General features: G+C 47.3%; 1 protein-coding gene across 1 annotated transcript in view; it reads right to left on the minus strand.

Annotated features, from left to right (window-relative positions):
• The window catches only part of aff2 (AF4/FMR2 family, member 2), a 93,245-nt gene that overhangs the window by 16,619 nt on the left and 52,039 nt on the right, over positions 1–24,587 (minus strand). Inside the window, 2 exon segments of the mRNA XM_062476929.1 lie at positions 16,491–16,528; positions 20,935–20,989. Of these exon segments, the coding sequence (XP_062332913.1) occupies positions 16,491–16,528; positions 20,935–20,989 (93 nt within the window).

Consider the following 24,587-nt stretch of genomic DNA (forward strand, 5'->3'; position numbering starts at 1 on the left):
TACTGCTGACCTGGGGCTTTGTTCTTTGAGAGGAACTTCCCTTGCTTGCTTGCTTGCACCCCCTTTCGTTTCAATTTGTTCTGTTTTCCCCTCCTATCCTTCCCTCCCTCTCTCGCTACCCTTTTTGTGTTGTCTATTGCCTGATGTATGTTTCAATCCTGACTATCTAACTATTGATCCATCCCTCCATCCCTCCATCGTTCATGACTGACCGTACTTGGCAGTGGGCTGAGGCGTCTACAGAAGGCTAATTGGCAGCTGTGAGTCACGCTGTTCTTTTAACACTGGTTCATTCCAGGAATCTTAAAACACAAAAGCCTGGGGTAGGAGAGTGGGAGGGACAAGAACACACCTTGGGTGTTTCCCTTCTCAAACCACACACAGTGATGGGTTTCTACAAAGGGCGGTTACTCAGCCATGAATTAAGTAAACAGTTGTAATCGTATTCTTAATTAAACCGGGTTTCCCTAAGTCCCTGAACACTGTGGGGTAGGATGGGAGTCCCCTGAGTGCAGCTACTACTGCCCCGACAGCCTGCCAGGAGGAGGCGAGTGGAGGGAAAGGTATCCCAGTAGGGAGACAGCAGCCCCTGGCAAACCTCCAGGAAAACCCCAGGCTCAAAACGGGCCCTCTGGGAGTGGGAGAAGAGGGCAGACTAAACCAACAGCCCCCGAGACACACGTACACAGTAGTGTAGGCCCTACAGACACACATAGAACATCTGAAGACATTTACAGGATTAACTGTAGGCTAAATTACTCTGTTCGTGGTGGTACGGTACAGATATTAGCCATGTTCTTAAGATTCCTCCAAAAGCATACAGTATAGTGTAAGAGATGTGTATTTTAATCTTCTGTGTAATTCTTTTATTTAAATATTTATTAGTGGCTCCAAATATCACAACACCATTACCAAATGATTTATGAAGTTATGAAGAGCTGTTTTCCTATAAATATTCAATGTTAAGTAATGAGACGTTTTTCCGGGCCAGTGTAACTTTGGGGAAAAATAAGGTTGAGAGAGAGGAGAAAGCGAGGGGTGTTAATACACACAAGGATCTCTCTCCATCTCTCTATCCCACACACATGTCGAAAAACAACCCCCCAACCCTGCCCCCCCAACCCTGCCCCCCCACCCTGCCCCCCCAATCCTGCCCCCCGCCCCTCCTCCCCACCCTCTACTACCCCCATAGCGCCTGTCCCCAGCCAGCCCCCCCGGAAGCTTCAGGAACAGCCTGCTTATTGATTTGTGATGCACCAGTCCTCACTACACTTATACCATAATCCCCGATCCATAGGACTCGTGGACACGGAACGCTGTCTGAATGGATGATGAGGTTGAGGAGAGGGGCAAAGACAGAGAGAGGGGGGAGATCAGGCAATCTATTCTAAAGCCCTTATTTGGGTAGTCTAAACTGTCAATTTCAAACCCTTTTAAAAAGGATGGACATTACAGAACAAAATTGATCACACCAACATTGAGAAGAAGAAGAGAAACATAAACCTTGCTGGCACAGAGACAGAAAGATAGATAGAGAGAGAGAGAAGGGGGCGAGTGAGAGAGGGAACAAGAGAGCAAGAGAGAGAGAGAGCAAGAGAGAGAGCGAGAGAGCAAGAGAGAGAGAGAGCGAGAGAGAGAGAGCAAGAGAGAGAGCGAGAGAGAGCGAGAGAGAGAGAGCAAGAGAGAGAGCGAGAGAGAGCGAGAGAGAGAGAGAGAGAGAGAGAGAGAGAGAGAGAGAGAGAGAGAGAGAGAGAGAGAGAGAGAGAGAGAGGAAACAGACAGATCTATCAGAAGAGCAGTAGCAACATCTAAAGCTGGCTGGAGAGAGGGGTCTCATTAAAACAGATCTCTCTGTGAGCAGAGCACAACCAGAGTTTGGAGCCAACTCGCTGTGTGAGTGAGTGTGTTCTGTTTGTGTGTGTACAATGTGTCTGTGTGTGTGTGTGAGTCAGCAGAGGCCTGAGTCTATCCTATATTGATTTGGCGAGGGCCTAGTCTGGCTCCCTCGCCTTATTCCTTATTTGTTTGTACTTTCTAATTATTTAAACATCTGATGCTAACGAGAGCAGCGCCTAACCCTGAGATGGGCCACATTAACATCCCCCCCCCTAACGCCCCCCCACCCCCCACTGGCGTGCTGCGTATCCAAGGGCAGAGCTGTCGTTCTTCAGCCTTCAATAAAGTTTGATCCTTCATTATACATGAACAGGGTTCTGCAGCCAGAGTCTACGGAGACTGGAAACCGATGCCGTGGCTCTGGACGGACGTGTTTGATTCGACTCCCAGGGAAGAGGAGATGGCGAGGGGGAAAGGGGGGAGGGGGGAGGGCTTTGATTTGACTAGACAGAAAAGAAAGAAAAGAAAAACAAGCACACTCCTTTTTTTTTCTCCTTTTCTCCCAGGGTGAGAATGGTGAGAGGTATGTTAGATTTGTCTCCCTGGGAGAGGAGGTTGAGTCAGAAGGTGCATTTGATTTGACTTCCAGGAAGAGGAAGATGCATTTGACTCCACTTGATGGGAGAGGTGGATGTGGGGGTGTGCTTGATTTCAGACCGGTTGTGTGGCAGTTCTTTCACTCTGCCTGGGTAGCCTGAAGCCCAGAGGAGAGCAGGGCTGCTTTTAATAAAGCTGCCATTATCATTTCATCACTGTGACACGCATTCAACCGTGCCAAGGGTCTGGCTGCACAAGCCCTCCCTGTTCAGTCAAAGTCAAACCGTGGGAATGCTGGAGTCTGGTGTGTGTGTGGAACGCCGGTGTGTGTGTGTGACAGAGTCTGTGAAAGTGTCAAATTATGGAATGTGTTTGTCAGTTTTAGTTTGTGGACTGTACTGTACGTGTGTGAATGTGTGTGTGCGCGCATGTGTGATAGAAGGCCTAATGTGTAACGCGCAAGTGTGTATGTGTGATTCTGCAAGTGCGTACAACCAGTGTGTGGGTGCGAGCGAGAGTGTGCGGAAAAGAGAGAGGAAAAGGGAGAGAGAGAGACAGAGAGAGAGAGAAATGAAGAGAAAGAGAGAGAGAGAAATTAAGAGAGAGAGAGAAAGGAAGAGAAACAGAGACTGAGAGAGAGACAGGATGTCATCCATAATTTGGCTGTCCTCACTCTGCTCTGTCATTAAATGATCCCCCACACGCGCCACACTCTATTATTTTTATAAATCACCCCAAAGAATAACTTGCTCCCCGATCTCCCAGACCATAATCTAGGCTTCCACTTGTCCCTAAATCTATTAAAACACCTAATTGATTAAATTACCATGAGGAGAAAGGGTGGGTGCTGGGGGAGAGAGGGCATGTCTGGGATAAGGACACACACAGGGACACACTGTGAGCACACACACACACACACACACACACACACACACACACACACTGCCTCAACACCCACAGGGTGGTGCACAAATACACACAGACACTCAAACATGCATGCAACCCTAACACATGCATGCGCACACATTTACAGACTCTCAGAGCTCACACAGAGCTGCACACACACACACACACACACACAGTCGAACACACATGCGCTTCTGAATACACACAGGCACATATACACACACACTTCACCCCTCCATCCACACCCAGAGGAACCTATGTTCTGAAATGATGACCACTCCATGTGAGGGAAACTAATTACGAGACGCAGCAGTCCCATGATCGATGGAATGACTTCAGTAATATCCTGATTCACTTAGAGACCTATACACACACACACACATATCTACACACACCACACACACACCAGGATGCTCAGCCTCTCATCTACTCATCGTCGACCGTCCTGTGTATCCATGACGGGAAAAACAGCGACACGCACAAAGACACACTTTTCTTCTCCAGTCTTGTGTGTTTTTTTATGAGTCCTGTTTAGAGACATGGAAATCCTGTCTGTCTGAACGTGGTGGAACATTCCGGCTCGTGGGTTTGCAGCTCTGTAAACGGCTGTATGGGAACCCCCCCCCCCCCACACACACACAGTCCCCTGAGCGATCCTCCCATGTCACCACCACACCCAGCTCCCCTGGAAGCCCCAGACAGCCCTGGTCAGACGAGACGGGAGGGTTTCACAAACAAACGTTTAGGCTGCTGTTGACCCCACAACTGAATACATTGGAGGCTAGCCAGAGGTTGAAGGGGAGTTTTTTTTTTTGGGACGCGCTTCCATGTCTTAACTGCATTTCGAGGTTGCCCTGAGCTCTGTATCTATCTATCTATCTATCTATCTACCTATCATCAAACGTTCAACTTGCGATCAATGAACACATGAGCAGACATGAACCAACTGTTCACCGGCTGAGTTCATAGTTTCAACATCTGTAGGTTGCCTAGAAGGGCAAACATCACTTATCCAAGTCCCTGAACCTCAAAAACCGCTGAGTTGTTGAAAGACTGCTTTAGAAGATCCACTTGTTTCTTCTTCCTTCCTTGAGTCGGCAACAAATAAAATGACCCTCCGTGGGCCCGTGTCATGAATACAGCCGTCAGACTGCTGTGGTGGTCAGGTACAAACACAGCTCCACACGCCCGATGATGATGTGATGTCTGGCAGCTACGGTCGTCGTTAACGCACACACACTCACACAAAATCAACACACCATGCAACAAGTGCACACCACGTGCACACAAAGAACACACGTACACACACATGAAAACATACAAGGACACACATACTGTTTGCGACAAAACACATACACACTCACACGGCCGGAGGAAACAGAAACTACTGACGATCTAGCAACACTGGAGGTGTGGGTCGCCAACATATATACGTGAAAAACCGAGAACGAGATATACAAACCTTGATGAAAACTGATATAAAGGACGAGAGAGGAAGACGACACGCACATTCACAGAAAGAGAGGGGTATGCTAATGCTTGTTAGGTCCTTGGTAGACCTTAAGTAAATTACGATGCAAACAAAGACACACACATTAAGCTTGCTGCGTGCCAGGGATTCATTTACAGCAGAAAAGCCGAGCCACAGAGAATTAAAAACCATGGCCGGGCGAGATTAACTAGTGCCATTAGTCGAACACAGTAATGGCTCCTGTTTTAATTACATAGATCAGTTATAGAATACTGCGCTCTGACCTTGATGACAGCTAATGGAGAACGTGGAATATTTTTTGAGCAAAGGCTTTCATCAACTCCCCAGCCTTGCGGAACTGTCCGGAACACTATACAGTCGCTAAAAGTTTAAATCATTTGAATGTTCAAAAAGCGCCTGTTGACAGCACATACCAACTGACAACAAACAAACCCTAAGCCTGACTGTAAAAAATAGACATGAAGGAGGGAATGTTTTTAGTGGGGCTTTCCCCTGATGCAAACCTCAGTCGGTCTCTTACGGAATTGTTCGACACATTACAAAACATGTATTTACTCAGAGAGAAACTTCCAGAGAACTGACTATGTGATACCGACTAAGCTGTGTTGATGTATTGCGCCATTAAAGGTCTGTCATTAATTCTTCATGTTGCGTATATCATCGAGACGCATAGCTGCACGGGTGGTGTGAACGACCGAGTTGGAACACCAGCTACCACAGGGAGCCTTCACAGTTGGCCAGCGAATTTGGCCCGCGGGCGCCTGTCAACTCATGTACATATTCAGCCACGCCACCGGTTAGCTCATTACTCCCGTGTCTAACTCACAGGTTCGAATGAGGCCTGCAGAGTGGATTAAGACCCAGAAACATTCATCAGCTTAGAGATGGGACATGCACACACACCAACACAACTATGCCCCCCCCCCTCCCCCCACCAACACACACACACTCACTCACGGTCATGGTGAAAGCAGAAGGGGGGGAGGTAAGTGGTGAGGAGTGTTTTGACAGGTTGCGTGAGGACATCAATCGAAGGGAGAGTGTCTCTGCTGCAAGCACACAGATGAATGAGGGAATAATTTGAGTTGTATGTTCACACACACACACACACCTATCTTTTTACAAAGTCTGAATTAGAGAATGAAGCACACACTTCTACACACGCCACATACTGTGTACACACTTTTCTTTTTCTCTCTCTCTCTCTCTCTCTCTCTCTCTCTCTCTCTCTCTCTCTCTCTCTCTCTCTCTCTCTCTCTCTCTCTCTCTCTTTTTTTTTTTCTCTATCTCTCTCTCTCTTTTTCTCTCTCTCTCCCTCTCTCTCTCACTATCTATCTCACATTAAGCAAGCAAGCACATGCAGACAGCTAGCTCATCATATTTGTGGCTCCAACCTACAGCCAGGCAGACACGCTGCCAACGCACATTCATACAGGGGATGTGGACAGACATCTGGCAGATACAGCCAACCACACATACATTCTCAGAAAACACACACACACATACAGAAAACAGTCCATACACACACACTAACACGGACAGAAGAGGCACACACAACCTCCTCCCCATCCCATCTCCCACACCCACAAACACACACACAGACACACACACACACAGACACACACACACACAGCCCTCTCTCTCCGGTGGCGGTGTCTGCCTCAGTAAACAAGTTGAGGGTTGACAAGGCTAGGAAGCTGCTCTCTCTGCTCCCTCTGTAGCAGCACTAATGTATTCTACCTTGCTAATGGCCCCGGCTCCAATTAATCTGATTGTCTAGGAGAGGGGCTGAGCCCAGCAGAGCTGGCCGTCTCAGCAAATTTACTACACCCCCCCCCCCCACCCCCCCGCCCCCGCCCAACACACACACACACACGCACGCACCGTCATGTATACAAGTATGTACACACACACGGATGTAGACAAACACACAGTAGTACAGACACAGGCTGCCAGGGTGCATGAGGTCAACCCAGGCCTGAACCTGGATCTGGTGTGCTGCTCCAGTCTGTGGGCCTCAGCGTGGCACAGCCCACTGTGCCCAGCCACACATCGGCTACATGCACAGGTACGTGTCCACACACACTAGAGCTTCCCGTTTTTCCAGCCTTTTTAATCTGCTCTGCCGAAGTTAAAGTGAACTTTCAACACAGTAACAGATGTACAGCACGCACACACACACACGCGCACTGCATGACAAACGGCTTTTTAACAGTTCTGCTAAAAAAATGACTAAATGTAACAGTTAGCCCACGGCCATCGTTAAGTCCCTGACCTCAGCTTTCAGGGCAGATTGTGAGAGTAGGATGGAAGGTTAGAGAGTTGGGAGGAAGAGAGAGGATGAGGAGAGAGGACGGATGGAGGAATGAGGGAGGGGTGTCGGGACAGTGGTGACTCTGCCCAGACCCCCTCACAAGGCCGTCTGGAGGTGTGTGTGTGTGTCATTCATCGCGTGAATCACAACGAATATCGACAAGGCACAAAGTCTTGCCTACTCCAGCCGTTACGTACATCACACTCACATATCCTCGCACACACACACACACACACACACGCTTGAAGTTATTTGTCAAAGACAGATGGAGAAGTATAAACATGCAGAAGAACGTCAGCCTGTCGGATCCGGAGGCACTCCCACTCTTTGTGGCCCACATCCGTACAAACAACACTTTTAGTGACACCACTAAGGAGGAGCGGAGGTGACACGCCGGCTGATAGAAGAAAGTGACACATCAAGTCTCTGTGAGTCAAGATCAGTCAAACGGAATCCGCTCCAATCTGGGAATAAATGAGGCGAGAAGATGTTTTTGTAGTCATCTGAAGGACTGGATACATTGATGATTTTTTCCGATTGATTTTTGAATGCATGAACGGGCTATGTAGGTGTACAGTGTGTTTGCATCAAGGATCGATGACGAGCGAGAGTGTGTCAGTCAATTCTTGCTTGAGTTATCAGCGCACTATATGCATGTTTGCATGGTTGGATGTGTAAGTGAAAAAGTGAGTGAGTGAGCCCCAGTGTTCACCTGGCTGTAAGCCTCAGACTTCCCTTGAAAACATACTTTGATGATTCTTGATATGAAGACTTTGTCTGAAGGCTGTGTGTGTGTGTGCGTGTGTGTGTGTGCGTGTGTGTGTGTGTGCGTGTGTGTGACTGTGTGTCAACCTTATAGACTGGCTTATCTGCTAGTATTCTATTCTAGCCCGTCTTCTCTTTCTGCAGAAACAAAATGTGATGGATTTATAAAAAACATAAATTATTTGGTGAGCCCCTAGACAGACACCTCTCTTTCTTTCACATTTTTTGTTCTTCTCTTCCCAGTTTTCTCATTTGCACTTGAAAACATGGCTGCCCACAAGACCCCATTGCACTTTCATGATGCTGACTGATGAAGAAGAAGCAGGTTTCCAGTCTCAAACCCCAACTCTCCCTCCCTATACCACCTCCCCCTCTGCTCCCCCCCCCCCCCGCCGCCCCTTCCTCACCTCCCCCGCCCCCTAACCCCCCCTCCTCCCCACCACCTTTCATCACTCCCTCCTCTCCCGCTCTTCCTCAAATCCATCCCCTCGTTCACAATGCCTGGTAACGTGCAGGCTGAGGGGCAGGGAGAGAGGGGTGACACAGAACCAAGGGAGTAGAGGTGCTCTCTTTTTGTCTTCGCTCTCTCTTTCCCCCTCTCTCCACCTTTTACGCTTTGATAAACACATTCTGGGCTTGCAATCACAGGGTAATATATGTTCCTCGGTTAAACAGAAATAAAATCCGAACAAATACCTTCCTCCCTGCTCGTAACGGTGCGTAACCGACATTCTCTCAGTTCTTGTTTTAAAAGGTAATCTGCTAGCTTTTTGTCTGGTCGCTGTGTATGTACTGTATATGACACATTCGATAAACATATGTACAGAACACTAACTGCCTTGTGGTGGAGGGTTGGAAGGCCGAGGGTTCGATCCCGAGCCCGGTCCCCCAGACTCTAAACATGGGGCCCCTACACCTCTCTGCTTCCTAATCAACGTTAGGGAGTTGGAATAGGGGGCGGGGTCCTAGCCACCTGTGCAGGTGGTGTACTTTTCATGCATCTGTTTCCGAATCAGCAAAGGGCAGGATGCAGCTCTGGATTAGCTAACTCATGTACCATCCACCATCCCCACAGCAAACCTGGCAGACATCCAGTCAGTGTATTTTCGAGTCTTTGTGGCAGTTTTGACTCCTGAGAATACAGTATATTAAAAACTTTGCCTAAGGGCTTGGTGAGTAAGTGACTAAGTGTGCCTACACTGTACATAGAGAAACAAAATGATGAAACAGGAAATGCAGAACACAGTAAAAGGACGAAGATTTGTTTGGGGCACGTCGCTTAGTGAAGGGACTTTGAAATATAACATTACACTCCACCCATGCCAAGTAACACATATGTTGAACGAGAACTGGCCTTCAATGTTAACGTTCCCATGGGAAAGTTTTACTGTGTGTGTTTAACCAAAGTGCAGCCAAATCCCATCTTCCTGGTCTGGGCAAGCTCTAATTCGATGGAAACAAAATCCCTCGGTAGTAAAAATGTCCTCGCCAATAATTCATTGTCTGGGTGGAGGAAAAAAGACCAATAATCTAGGAGAAATTGTTTTTCTATGCTTGTTTTCTTGGTTTGAAGTCAATTTTGGATGCCGGTTAGCAGCTCAGCTGCTTGTGTTGACTCAAGGATCTCTGCATCGAGTTCTGTCTGTTATTGACTTGAACTGATTTGAATACAGCAAAATGCAAGCGCACAAAATGGCGTCAAGACAGGGTCAATATCCCGACACACTGCCTTACCAGGTCTTGACTTCACCAGTGAATTGTTATGAATTAATCTATGCCATACACAATAAAGAATGACTTATGTATTCTTGTCCCTCTCTCCATAAAATACAAGAACCCAAACTCATCTTTCATTTTTCAGAATTTCATTCCCCTAGACTCTGAAGAGCACCCTTTTACAACCCTACTCAACTAAAGGACAACACGGCTCCTTGGAAGATCATATTTGTTTCTAACTAGACAACAGTTTCTTATCTACCAGACTGCTCCCTGCTGTGTGTCTTATACAGTTGAGAGGGCTGTTTAGCAGGCCAGGCATTAGTCAAGGTTATGTACAGTATTTATAGATAGACTGCAGGGGTTATTGAGCAGATGTGCATATCATGGAAAGAGAGACATAGGACTAATGGATAGGAAAAGACACCAGAGACCACAGAGGAAAGGGAGAGAGGAGAGAGAGAGAGAGAGAGAGAGAGAGAGAGAGAGAGAGAGAGAGAGAGAGAGAGAGAGAGAGAGAGAGAGAGAGAGAGAGAGAGAGAGAGAGAGAGAGAGAGAGAGAGAGAGAGAGAGAGAGAGAGAGAGAGAGAGAAGGAGAGGTTAAAACTGACAGCCAGCCAGCCCCTACTTTCTTCCCCTGGTGAAGAAAGTAGTGGACAAACATTGTGGCTGCCATTAGTGCCTGGCCTACAAAGGAAACCTGGAACACAGGGTGACTGCCAGGCAGTGAACCACATTGGGCCGACTGTGACCAGATCTGGGTAGGGGAAGCATTGAGCTAGAGTCAGAGATGGAAGGATGTTTAGAGGAAACTGGACAGAGAGAAGGAGGGATAAGTGATAAAAACACACACACACACACACACACACACACTTCTTGTTGTAACCTGAGAGGGAGCCATCAAGGCAGAGAAGAGTAAAGAGGGAAGTAGGGAGCGAGAGACTCTACATCTCTGTGTGTGTGTGTGTGTGTGTGTGTGAGCCCAGCTCAGGGGGGGCAGCGCAGGGCTGCTTTGATGAGTTGAAAGCAGACCCTGATGTTTGACTACTGAGGCAACAGTCTGGGAAAAGAGGGAAGAAAAGAAGGAGGGAATAAGGAGAAAGAGAGGAGGGATGAGGCCGGGGAGCCAAAGGGGAAGTAAGGGCACAAGAGGAGTAGGGATGTGGAAGAGAGAGGGGGGGGGTGTCTGTGTGTGTGTGTGTGTGTGTGTGTCTGTGTGTGTGTGTGTGTGTGGGGGGGGTATAGTTGAGAAGGAGTTTTTTTCACCTCCCTCTGCCTCCTCTCTCTGTCTCAGTCTCTCTCGCTCTCTCTCTCTCTCTCTCTCTCTCTGTCTGTCTCAGTCTCTCTCTCTCGCTCTCTCTCTGTCTGTCTCAGTCTCTCTCTCTCTCTCTTTCCCCACAGCTGTTGGCCAAGGCAGGTTTAGACAAAACACCGGCTCGTGTGGTGATGACATCAGGAGCTTCAGCATCGTAACCAGCTCCAGAGTGCGTGAGTCCATACATCCTCTACATGCAGGTGTGCATGTGAGCGTCCTGTGAGCGTGTCTGTGCGTGGCGAGTGTGTGTGTGGCTAGTCTGTGTGCGTGGCTAGTGTGTGTGTGTGGCTAGTGTGTGTGTGGCTAGTGTGTGTGTGTGTCTAGTGTGTGTGTGGCTAGTGTGTGCACGTGTACTCCTCCAGCTTGTCCACAGGTTAAGAGAACACGGACCTGTCCAATACTTGGCCAGGCCCGAGGCTTGACAGTGGGGGTTGGGGGGGGGGGGGGAGGGGGGGTTTGGGGGTCTGGCTCGAGTTACGTCTCTATCCATATCAAAGCCTGCGGAGGGCCTGAGCGTGAGTAGCAAACCAGCTGTGTGGGGTTGGGAAGGCCTGCCAAGCCGAGCACCGAGCTAGCGAGCGGCCCGAGACCTCCTCGGGCGTGCCAAGACCACATGGCCCGATGACAGAATAACGAGACGCAGATGGAAATCCCATCCCGCCGGTCTTGGGCTCCCTTCAAACCCGACGGGTTTGCCCAGAACCCAGGGTTTCTCTCGGTGTGCGTGCACACACACACACACCCACATACACAAACACACATACACATTTATGCATGTACAAACCCCAAGTCCGCACGTAAACAAACACATATGCAAACACGGGCATAGACACATGCCAACACGCAAGCTTTGTAGTCTTATTCTTTGGCCTTCTTCTATGGCACAAACATAGTTGTTTATGTCATTCCTTCAAATGAGTTCACCCAGGATCGTGTCTATGAAAATGCAAAAAAAAAGAAACTTCTATTATGCTTCTATTCAGTGCTTTACTCCATGAGAGTTTTTGTACTATGTCAATAAAAGACAGCGCTGATGGAATCAACAGTTACACAAGCGGTGCCAAAAAATGGATGTGTTTCTGTCACACCAGATATAATGATCAAATACGACTAAAAACGGTGACAAAATCAAAAGCCATCGCGGTGATCCCGACCCGGTAAGACGTGCGCGGTGCTTGCGACGCACGGGGAACGAAAGCAGAAGCATCTGTTCTGATTGACGGCTAATCCTTAGCGGGAACACACGCGCGGAGCGGACAGTCTGTTCTCTGGGTTTGGACCTGAACCGGACCACCTGTTCTCTCTAGAACTCTGCCAGGGCCAGCTGAGAGGAATTAAGACATGGCTGTAGAACCCAGTGGGAGGATGCCACAAATATATAGCGAACACATAGAGAGAGAGAGAGAGAGAGAGAGAGAGAGAGAGAGAGAGAGAGAGAGAGAGAGAGAGAGAGAGAGAGAGAGAGAGAGAGAGAGAGAGAGAGAGAGAGAGAGAGGGAGATGCCTGAGGAGAAGCTGATGGATTTACTGCTTGACTGAACACACAGATTGGTGCCTGAAATGGCTCACAAGGTAAAGTTAAAACACACACACACCCCTTCGTATATACAGAGACACACAAACACACAATTTCAGAGAATTTAGCCCATATAGCATTCAAAGCTTGAGTGGAGTGTGTAGAAGGCCATTTTTAATTGGATCAAACATGAAACCTAATTAACCAATCAATAGGTTGTGAAACAGCATTTCCTGTCTGCCGAAACACCCTGTTCATGTCATGGTTGCACCCCTTCTGTGTGTGTGTGAGAAACTCCATCTTATAAGGGTTACTACAGAGGTGCAAGTGAAGTCAGATATAGGCTCAACGACAACAACAAAACAAACAGTGTTGGTTTGTGTCCTTAAGCGAAGCGGTGCCCTAAATCAAAAAGACAGCTATTGAGTGGTGGAGGGTATTTTTAAATGCGTGCCAGCAGAGTCTCGACTCAGCACATTTATCAGAGGCAGGACACCGTTACTTTTCAATGTCCTCCCTCTCTACCAACGCACCGAGACCACCGGAGATACATAGATGCAGAGACAGTAGCGAGTGTATGAGCGAGGGCTTTCCTAATGGACCCAGTTCTGTTACTCTGGAAACACACACATGCGCACACACAGACAGGAAGTGGGAAGTCCCCCCCCCCCAAAAAAAAAAAAAATACATTTTAATTGTTCTCTGTCAAACAAAAACAGCTTTAGCCCCAAACGGAGCATCGATTTGACAGCGTGCTTTCTCTCATCTGCGGTGGAACTCTGGTTCTCATCCTATGTCCTTCACATTTATAGGATTATCATATCTTCTAATAAAGAGAGATGGGGCTTTTAATAAGGCATGTGATGTATCACAGATGGTGAAGGGTTTGCTGCTCTGAAGGAATACCACCCTGGGGGAGCAGAGGCCCCTAGGGACTGGGTCTATCCTTCATCATTCAGCCCAGGGCAGTGACCTGGCACTGGGGCTGCCCCAGGTTCACAACCTCCTCCCTCTGAAGGCCTCTTAAGCATGGCTATATCCTACTTGCTGTAGCCCAGTGTAGTGACCTGAGACTGGGGCTCCTTCTGGATCACCACCTGCCCTCCGTGTAGGCCTCTGAAGCCTGGGTCTGTCCTACTTGCTGTAGCCCAAAGTAGTGACCTGAGACTGGGGCTCCTTCTGGATCACCACCTGCCCTCCGTGTAGGCCTCTGAAGCCTTACTTGCTGTAGCCCAGTGTAGTGACCTGAGACTGGGGCTCCTCCTGGATCACCACCTGCCCTCCGTGTAGGCCTCTGAAGCCTGGGTCTGTCCTACTTTATTAACCCTCAGGCAGTGAACTAAGACTGGGACTCACCAAGGACCACCACCTTCCCCCCATAGAGGTCTCGGATGCCTGGGTCTGTCCTACTCTATACATCCGAGTTTAGTGACCCGAGCCCAGGGCCAGGTTTTAATGAGTACATACCCTGGCTGCATCTAGGGCCCCTAGCAGATAGGCCAGATCTGGACAGGCATGGTGTATGGCTAGTTAGACACATAGTGACGGTTGTGCTGTACTCAAGGGAGCCGGCTAAAAACAACAAATACAACTTGTAGTTTACCCTGAAGCCACAGCACCCCCAATTATATTTAACTAGAGAGAGAAAGGAGAGAAAGTGAGACAGAAACAAAGACATAGAAAGAGAGAAAGAAAGAAAGAAAGAAAGAGAGAGACAGACAGGCACGCAGACAGGCAAGCAGACAGACAGGCAGACAGACAGACAGACAGATGGAGAGACATATACACAGAGACAGTCAGGAGGAGGTGAAACATTGGAGGCATGTCATGTTTACCTTCAGTATTATGCAAGCGCAACATTTCATCTTGAAGACACGTAACCCCCCCCCTGCCCACCGTCCCACCCTGACTATCACTACACTTCAAACAAGAGCAAACGACCCAGAAGGAAGCCTTACAGCCGCGTCAAGCGGATGACAGAGCAGAACACATCCAGTCCGCACGTGTCAGACGTGTTCCTGTTCAAAGCCCTCAGATGAAGGCAGAGACGAGTCCATCCACAGCAGAGGACATGAAAACGGTCCTGTCTGTTTCTCCTCACAGCAGGTGTCTCGTCACAAATGAGACACTAATCAATTTACAAGAGTCACACAGACACAGTGGCAAAGACACGTACACACCAGTACACACATGCGCGCACACACACAGTTTAGCCTTGGATAAATGTAGTTCTTCTGTATTTCATCTATTTCACCTGTGTATCGTCACATATCCGTCAGACAGAAAAGGTAAATACATTATTAATGCATTTGGGGCTGTACACAGTCATTATAGAAGTGTGTGTATGTGTGTGTGTATACTTCATATAGTATATGTATAATGTATTATGTATGTGTCTGTGGTCCTGTTGAACTACCATTTTATAGTAAATTAAGATACAAATGTACCTTGGAGGGACATTTTCTTGGGCCCCACAACTTCAAGTGCTATTTCTATAGGGGTTTAGGTGGTTTAGTGTTAAGGTAAGCGTAAGGGGATAGGGATAACACATTTGAATACAACTGAATCGTCTGTCCTGCCTGGGATAGGAAAAAACCCCTGTGTGTGCATGTGTGAACGCAAGTGTGTGTGTGTGTGTGTGGGGGGGGGCGTTCCAGGGGGGTTATGGCCGGGGGAGTGCTTGCAGCATCTTTAGTCCCCATAGTCCCCATGTGTGAGACAGCTCCGGGCCATGTATGTCTCTCTACCATCCTAATGAGCCCCTGTCTCACACACACACACACACACACACATATAGACACACATACGCACACACAAACATACATACGTACTGGTTGGTTCTCACGTCCGCACGCACGCACACACATACAGCACCTACACAAGCACACAGCACTGCCGTAACGCTCCACTGACTACAGATGATGGAGCACCCAGACCTCCGTGCATGTTAATGCTTCAGACCAGGGGGCTGGGCTGAGGTGGCGGCTACGCCACACACACTCCTACTCTCCTGTCTTCATGCCTCCGCCTCTCTCCCTTCGCTCTCGCTTTTCTCTCCCTCCCTCTCCCTCTCTCGCTCTCTCTCTCTCTCACTCTCTCTGTATCTTTCTCTGTTCTCTCTCTCTCTCTTGCTCTGTGCGTGTCTATTGGTGTCTTTCTCTCTTTCACCCTCTCTCTCCAACTGAAATAAGTAGTTCAACCCTCCAGGTTGCATATGTTCCCTCACAACCAGTGGTAAGTAGGCAGCGGTTATCAAATCGCCAGCAACCCTCTCAGACACTCATTTTTTCGTATTATCTGTATTCATGAACAACAACAAACAACGCCAAATAACAACAACATCAGCAGCAGCGGCAGACCGTGCTCCAGAACGTGTTCCAGAACGTGCGCTCGGATACGACTTGCCAGTGTGTTTGTGCGCGCGTGTTCTTGCCTCTCCGCACTCGGCCCATTACACATCATCGCGCTCAGCTCGCTCCAACAACAGAGCATTTCTCATCTCTTTTCTCCGACATTCTACAGCAAAACTCATTTGATTGATGTGAAAGATATCGTTCCTGCAGCCCCCCCCTCCCTCCCCCACCACCAGTCTCTCAATCATGTCTGTACAGAGGCACGTTTACTTCTGAAACAATCCGCTAAGACGATTAAACTACCAAGCAATGATCTGAGACAATCTCATCTTAACAAGCATATAAACAGACACACATTACACAAAGGAACTGGTGATTAACTAATTATGTGTGATTACTGTATGTGCCAGTACAATATCATCTAATACCACAGCAGCTGTCAGTAGACATACACTACATACAAGCTTGATGGCTCAGTCAGTCAGTGAACCAGTCAGTGGGTTAGGCAGTCGAACAGAGGTTTAGTCAGAAGGTCGGTCAACTGGTACAGCCGTTTTTCAGTCAGTCAGTCAGGCAGTGAGTGAACCAGTCTGTCAGCCAGTGAATCAGCCTGTCACTTCATCTGTCAGTCAATCAGTCACTGATGCAGCCAGTCAGTCAGCGAATGGCCATAGTTCTTACCTCAGGGTGCTTGTCCTGGGTTTGGTCTTGTCAGACACCTGCAACAGAGAGGGAGAGAGAGAGAGGGAGAGAGAAACGGGGGGGGGGGGTCAGCATTATGTGAACACGGTAGAATTTGTCAATCCAACCATCTATCCATCCACTCATCCATCACTATCATCCACCCGCAATCTCATCCCATACACCCATCTCCCCACCAATCCCTTTATTTACCATGGTACGTTCCCCCTGGAACAATGGGTTAAATGGCTCTCTCTCAAATGTCTTCAAGACCACCACATCCCAGAATCAAAACCATAGTCATGACAGGATATGAATCATCATCAATCATGCACAGCACCACTACAGAGTAGTTAAGACAGTAAGTTTGACTATGTGCAGTGTTGGGGCTTTTCTTAATAACCTAGACTCTGGGCTGACAGATGGTCTTTGGTCAGCACTAAGAGTTTGATTGGCTAGAAGCATACCTAGGTGAGCGAATCAATACAGGAAGTAGCGAAGAACAAACCTGGGTCTCCTGAGTTCAGCAACCTTTGCTACCACTTGGGTAAGAAAGGTTTTAGGTAATGCCACGCTGTGATTGGACCTTCCTGACAGACAGTGGGGTTGGAGCACAGTGGCTCCTGTGTATTGGTTGTTGCAACGCTAGATAAGACTGGATGAACCAATGCCGCAGACTTCAAATGACACTCAACTACTAAAACATGCCCTGAAATACACTTTGTGTATTTCTCCAACACACATACACGCACACACACTAACACACACACCCCTCTTCCCTTTGAATGTCAGAACAGGGGTGATTAAGAGGAGCAGTCAAGCGTCCACAGTTCGATCAACGCTGGCTGGAGGCTTAACCGCTGATTTTCTCAGATTAGGATTTTGGAGACCTTCACTAGACAAAAATCCACTTAACACTGCATCAGAGCATTAGCAGCAAGATGTCCTAGAGCAAGACCTAATGTGGCCCGGCATGTCAATATTTGAGTTCTACATGATGCATATTGCATGCGTGCATATCTGCGCTGGGTATATTTGTTAGCCTCTAGAATGCATTGGTAAATACTAAGAGGTATAGTAGAGGCATAATGTTCTTTTAAAGACTGTACTCTGTCTCTCCAAAGCGTTCTGTGTGACGTTTTGTTCAAATCTCAAGTATTATAGTAAACAACATCATGACAGTAATGGTAGTGTTTTTGTTTGGCTTTTGCTTTCATTCTTTCTTTCCCTTGTGTGAGTACAGAACCAGTATTCATAACGAAACATCCGCAAAGGAAAACCATCATCTGGTCACTCTCTAGTTGTCCTGTCGAGACAGTGTAGCTGCTTCTTGTGAGCTAGGCTCGAGTAGCTTTAATACCACCAGAGGTGAGCTATATTATTATAGGTTCCAGCTGTTTTATGACTCCATTCCAACACAGAGGGAAGGAACCTGCTGTCCGTGGAGGATCTGTCTGTTTAGCTGGGCCCAGTGGACTGCACAGCCATCAGATGTTTATCCAGTTCCCAACCCTACAGTCTTACTGTTTACTTCCACTCCAGCCCATATCTCCACCTCCAGCCCCAGGCTAGCTCAGGCTTGCTCAGGCTAGCTCAGGCTAGCTCAGGTTGCTCAGGCTAGCTCAGGCTAGCTCAGGCTAGCTCAGGCTAGCTCAGGCTAGCTCAGGCTAGCTCAGGCTAGCTCAGGCTAGCTCAGGCTAGCTCAGGCTCACCCGGAACACACCAGCTTCTGGCCCAGCTCTCGACCCAGGCAGGCTTCTAACACGTGGCTTCTGTACATCCAACCCTGGCCCACCCCCAGTCTGGTCCTGTCCATGCCTGTCAGTAGGGTGTGTCCCAGGTCCTGACTTGTACCCCAGCCCATCCACCTCGCCCTCCTAACCCCCTCTGAGCTCTGCTAGCCCTCCTATCCCCTGCACCATCTTCTGTATTTACATGTGTGGCCGGTGGTGTGTGCACGGCTCACTCTCTCATTCACCAGGAGAGGCGTTGATCTTCACAGTGTATTAGATGAAACAACTCAGATCATCTGTCAACCGTTCTCTTTTGGCCATCTCTGCTCCTCACCGGGGAATTGGCTTGCACCCCCCCCCCATCCCCCCCCACCCCACACTCCCTCTCTTCGTCCTTCTCGGGTTCTCATGGTTGCTAGGCAACGCGGTCCGGTGTGTGTGTGTGGCTGGTGTCTGCAAGCCCCGGCAAACTGTTTAAACGGCAAAGCTTTTTGCATGCTTATGAGGCTGCTTTAGGGCATTTGTCTCAGGGGTGGCATGAGTGTGTTTGTGTGTGTGTGTGTGAGAGCAATGATGAGTGTGTAATAGTCAAGAGGGACAGCTACGCTGGTGTCACAACAGTCACTTCCATAAAATGTGTCATTTACGTGCCATTACAACCAAGTCTTACTCTGTATCATCTGAGGCAACGGAAAATCACCACCAGGCTGACATGCAGAGGACAGAATCAAAACACAAACCCCTTTTCTTTTTTAATAGGCAGCTTATTAGATCAACGGCTCAAGTGATCAAATATGTATGGGATGAAAACAACAGTTGGGAATTGGGATGGTTTTAATTTAATGCTCTGTGCTTTGATTTTTTGGGGGTCCTTTAACTATAAAGTATCTGGTTGGACGTTCTTGGCTGAGAAGCCTCCCTGCCTCCCCTGTACAGCTGGAGGAGAGCTCCTCACGCGGGTACAGATCAGGGTGAAGAGCAGAAACAAAAGGAAGAAGGAGGAACCTTCCGGATGAGCAGAGGGATGAGAGGGAAAATGAATGTGCGGGACGAGGGGGAACTGGCTAATGATGGATTGCGCTAGGTAGCTGAGGGCAAAGGTCCCTTACACACACACACACACGCGCGTGCACACACACACACACACACACACACAGAGGACCAGTTCCAGGTGATTTGTCTGAGCCAGGGGTAGTCTGACCTTTCTCTCTTAGTCCACTGTCATAACAGCACAGCAGCCGAGGGAGAGATACACTCAAGGACAGGAGAGAGCGGGAGAGAGAGGGAGGGAGGGAGCAATGAAGAAAGAGGGAGAGAGAGAGAGATAAATTAAAGAGAGCCGAGAGAGAAGCAAGAGGAAGGGAAAGAGACAGACAGAGAGAGAGAGAGACAGGCAGAGAGAGAGAAGAGAAAAACAGTATGGGAAAGAAAGGCGGAGAAGGGGATGTTTGGGGAGAGAGAGAGATCAGTAAGAGCAGTGGGAGACAGTGTGCCAGAGAGAGCTTGGGTGATGCTAATTGCTTTGGATACAGCACTCTGCCGGTGCGGGAAGATAGAGGCTAAATTACTGCTGCAGGTCCCCCCCTCCCCCCCCCCCCTCCTCCCCCTCCGTCTCCCTCTCCCTCTGTCAAAAATATATTCATTATAGCTTCTCTACTGCCCTGAGTCACATGTGGTGGAGCATGCTGATCTACTGTGTCTGGGACTCACACTGTTTGTGCATGTGTGTGTGTGAGAGTGTGAGTTAGAGTGTGTGTGTGACTGTTTTTGAGCTGGCAGATTATATAAGGGAAATAATTTAGTGTATCTATGTAGATGAAGTTGAATTTCAGCAGACTGGTGTATGTGCGTATACGTGTGTGTGCGTGTGTTTGTGTGTGTGCGTGCAGCGGCTGCTTCTATACCGCAGGCTGTGACAGTGTGGTAATGTACCGTGCAGTCATTTGCAATAAGCCCGTTACAAACATACCGTTGAGAAAATGCCGGCGCATCTCCCCCCCCCCCAACCCCCCCCAACCCCCCCCCCCCCCCCATCCCCGTCCAAACCCCCCCCATCCCCGTCCAGTCCCCCACACAGCAGGGCCACCTTGCATGTGGCGGCCCGGCCATCAACACCAGGACAATGTCACCTTGGTCTAATGGTTAAGAGAAATGATAGACCCCGGTTTGATCCTAACTGGTGCAAACACACACACGTGTGCACACGCACAGAGCATATCATATCAGAGCCCTGGGTTCAGTGAATTTGTATTATGACGCCAGTGTATAATTACTGTCATTAAACTAGCGACAGGTCCAAGGTTCTTGTATAGATAAATGGATGATAACTATCATCACAATACACACCAGCGGAGCAGTCCAGAGAAACACGCTCTAATCCACAACTACAGCCATTAATGTGTGATATTATTGTCTGGCTTGGATCATAACATAGAGTAAATAGTGGGTACTTGGTCGTTTTACCTCTGTAAAAGCTATTATTTGTACGACATGAACTTTTATTGACAATTAACTTAATCAAAGGATGAAGCAATGTAGATGAGGTGCTTTGCTGTTTAGTATTTGGTATTATTATTATGCTGGCTTCACACACAAACACACACACACACACACACATTCACACAGCCTCGCCAGTGGGACGTTTTGTAGAGGCTAAGTGCCTTGCTTGTGGACAATACAAGCAGAGATGGCTGTATGGGGGTGTTCCTCACCTGTTGTTCACTGTCCTCCTCATCACTGCTGATCTTCAAATCATCCTCCAGCATTCTGAAACGGGTAGAAAGTATCAATCAATAAATCAATCAATTACAATTGTTATATTGATTACCATCCTTAGTTAAATCCCTTTTGGACACTACTAATGCACCAGTAGATGACCACTTTTTTCAGATTGTGGATTTTTTAATATTTGAATATTGAGGAATTCACCTACAACAAGATGATCCACAATCGTGTGGAAAAGAGAAACCTGTTATGAGGTGTTAATATCGCAAAGCAACTCACTAGTTCCATCTTGACTGAAGCAGGTCCTAACCGCACAGTATGAGTTTCCCTATAAATGTGAAATAAACGATCTCATATCCTTCTGTAGCCCGTTATAAGGCGAAAAGATACACAGCTTGTGATAGCAAGTCATCCCTCACCATATGAATGTCATCTCCTGATTGGTCAGAGAGCCAAACCGTTAGAGCTGGTCTGGCCTGAGTCTCGTAAAGTAGAGAGACCTGTTTTCACAGGCATGATGTCACCTGACAAACGGTTATGGGCCTCGCTGACATCATACAAAAAACATAATAAAACAGGGGGCCAGGCAGTGAGGAGTGGTGTGTGTGTGTTGGGGAAGGGATGCTTGGGGAATGATTGTCGGCTCAAACTCAACGTGCAGACAGACATAAACAACGATGCGCGTGTATCCACACACACACACGTAGACACAGGAATGAACTGACACACTTGGTTTGTCCGTCCTACTCAACAAGGTTGCAAATGAGAAAGTTAAAGTCTAACCCCCTTATTTTGACGATCTGAAACGCAAGTACCAAACCGCAAAGCGCAAGTAACTTTGTGGGCGGGACTCCGGCTCGGTTGCTATTTTGCCGGCGGGATAAATGACTTTGCGCCTGGCGCAAATATAAAATGGGTAGGTCCGAAGTAGCTACATTACTAATGGGTGTGGTTTGGGCGTAACGTGCAATAAACCAATCAGAGCGTCATCTCACATTCCCTTTAAGAGCAGCGCTTGTTCCATGGCGGATTGCTATTATAACGGCGGATTTGCCAGGCGCACGCCAGGAGCGGTTCACAGCCAAGGAGACCGACGTTCTAGTCAGGGCCGTAACAGATAGACAAGTGACATTGTATGGGAAAGGCAGAGCAGTTTTCTCATTGCACTAAATTGCCTGCTCATGCTGCTCATTCAAATTCTTATTCTTATTTTTATATAGCCTACCCTATATTTTATTTTTTTAATTGTTTGGTTCTTGGAATTAGTTTAACTATTGTACTTTTTCACTTAATTTAAGACCCGTATATGTTTATTGTTTGCACCTTCCTGCCACAGTAAATTCTGTGTTTGTGTAACATAGGCTACATGGCGAATAAACCGAATTCTGATTCTGATGGAGATGGGAGAAGAAACCCACCCAAATTAGCTACGGTTAAACAGGCGTGGGAGAAAATTGGCACAATTGTTACAAATCATGTTCACATACATAGAGATTTCTCATGAAAATCTTTTTATAATCATTGAAGAAATGTAACACGCCATAAATCAAAACAATGTAACGTAGCTTCGCAGAAAGAAGACCCTGGCCTCGCCAGCAGTGTGCACGGACCAAGCTTGCGCCCTTAAAATAGCATCTGAATAATGCGCCATTGACTTTAGACCACGTTTTTCCTGGTCAGTGGCGGAATTGTTTTTCGGAAACTGCAAAATAGCACCAGGGAACGTTTGCGCCGGAACACGCCTCCTTTTTCGCTGAACCGCCCACGGGAGCGCAAGGTCATTTCGACGTGCGTCTGTGGAGGGAAAAGTCAGCTTTGCGTCGAGTGCAAACTAGGAATGATACTTGCGTCGTTGACAAAGTCAATTGCGCTGGGTGCAAGATCGGGCCCTAAGAGTTAGAGTTGGAACCATGTAGGGGTTGGTTGTGAATATATGCGTGTCATTGAGTGAAACCTTTAGAAACTTTAAAATATATATATTTTTCAAACTTTTAGAAACATTTTTGCTAAAAAAAATTCAAACCTTTAGAAAACCTTATTTAAAAAAAAAAAAATATCAAAATTTTTTAAACATTATTTTTTACAACTTTTTTTCAACTTTTCGAAACTTTCACAGTTAAAGGAGAGGAGAGAGGAGGAGAGGGAAGAGGAGAACAGAGAAGCCTAAAACAGTAGAGTAAAGCAGAGCAGAGTACAATCGACTACAGTAGAGTTTAGTAGAGTCCTCATCAAGTACTCATCAATGATGCAAACCTATTTTTGAAAAAAAACCTTTCAAAACTTTTTGTAGAAAATATTTTTCCAACATTTAGAAACTTTTTTTGTAAACATTTGAAAAACCTTTAGAAACTTGTGAGAAAAAAAAAATCTTCTTTGCCTTTTCAACCTAAAGTTTTGAAAACCTTTCAAAAATACTTTCAAAACTTGTTTTTAATTTTTATATATATATTTCAAACCTTTAGAATTTTTTGGGGGAAAATATTTTTCAAACCTTTAGAAACGTTCTTTTCCAAAACGTTTTTAAAACCTTTATTAACTTTTTTTCAAAGCTTTTTTTGGTGAGAGAGAGAGAGAGAGAGAGAGAGAGAGAGAGAGAGAGAGAGAGAGAGAGAGAGAGAGAGAGAGAGAGAGAGAGAGAGAGGAAGCTGTGTTGAAAGCTGGAGCTGGCTATGACCTAACTTGTCGTGCAGCATCAGAAGATTGGTCCGAACTTTGTACAAAACCACCAGTCATTACCACAATAATACCTTACAGATGTGTGCATGTGGAAGAGGGAGCTGCACGCACCACACACACACCTGTGTGTGTATCCCCCCTGTGTGTGTGTGTGTGTGGGGGGGGGGGGGGGTTGCAAAGGATCTACAGGCGATTGATGACTAACTGGTGAGTAATGTGTCCTTGTGTATGTCTGAACAGTGAATGTGTGTGTTTTTGTATGTCAACGGTCAGCTGTTTGTTGCTCTCCTCTCTCCTGCCTCACTTAACCCCCCTCTTCAGTCAGTGAAGAATAAAGCACACTTTAATCCTAGAGAAATCAATAGAGAATATGAGGCTCCAATAAATTCACCTGTAAGAAGAGAGCCAGCTGCTAAAAACCCGTCCCTGTGCCTCTGGGTTTCACAGATGAAGCATGGCTATACTTCCACATTTTACGGCACCACAAAAGACGTGTATAAAATAGATACTCTCTTAAAGAAGTTCTGCAAGTCCTGTAAATGATTTACCAGACGCATGTTTAACTTAACATCTGGTTCAACCAGTGCTACGTCTGGTCTCAATGAGGCTTCAGACAAATAATTAGCCCCAGGTTAACAGTGTGTGTGTGTGGCTGTATCTGTCTGCAAACCTCAAACATTCGCCCTGATCATTCAAAAACACACAACTTTATTAGACATACCTTCCCAAGCAGCTCATACTTGTACATCTGGCCTACGTCAGTGTGTGTGTTTTTAAAAGCCTAATTAGGAAAGTGTTTATCACTCTGCAAAACCAGCCTTGAAACCACAAGAGGACAGCGAGGGGTTAAACGAAGAAATTGCATATTATTCTTAAATTGAACCTAAACACTTTGGCAGAGTGGATAGGAGCATTCACTTTGTTGAAATGAACCCACACACTCACACACACAGTCTATCTCTCT

Source organism: Osmerus eperlanus, chromosome 13 (assembly GCF_963692335.1).
Source record: "Osmerus eperlanus chromosome 13, fOsmEpe2.1, whole genome shotgun sequence".
NCBI classification, from domain to species: Eukaryota; Metazoa; Chordata; class Actinopteri; order Osmeriformes; family Osmeridae; genus Osmerus; species Osmerus eperlanus.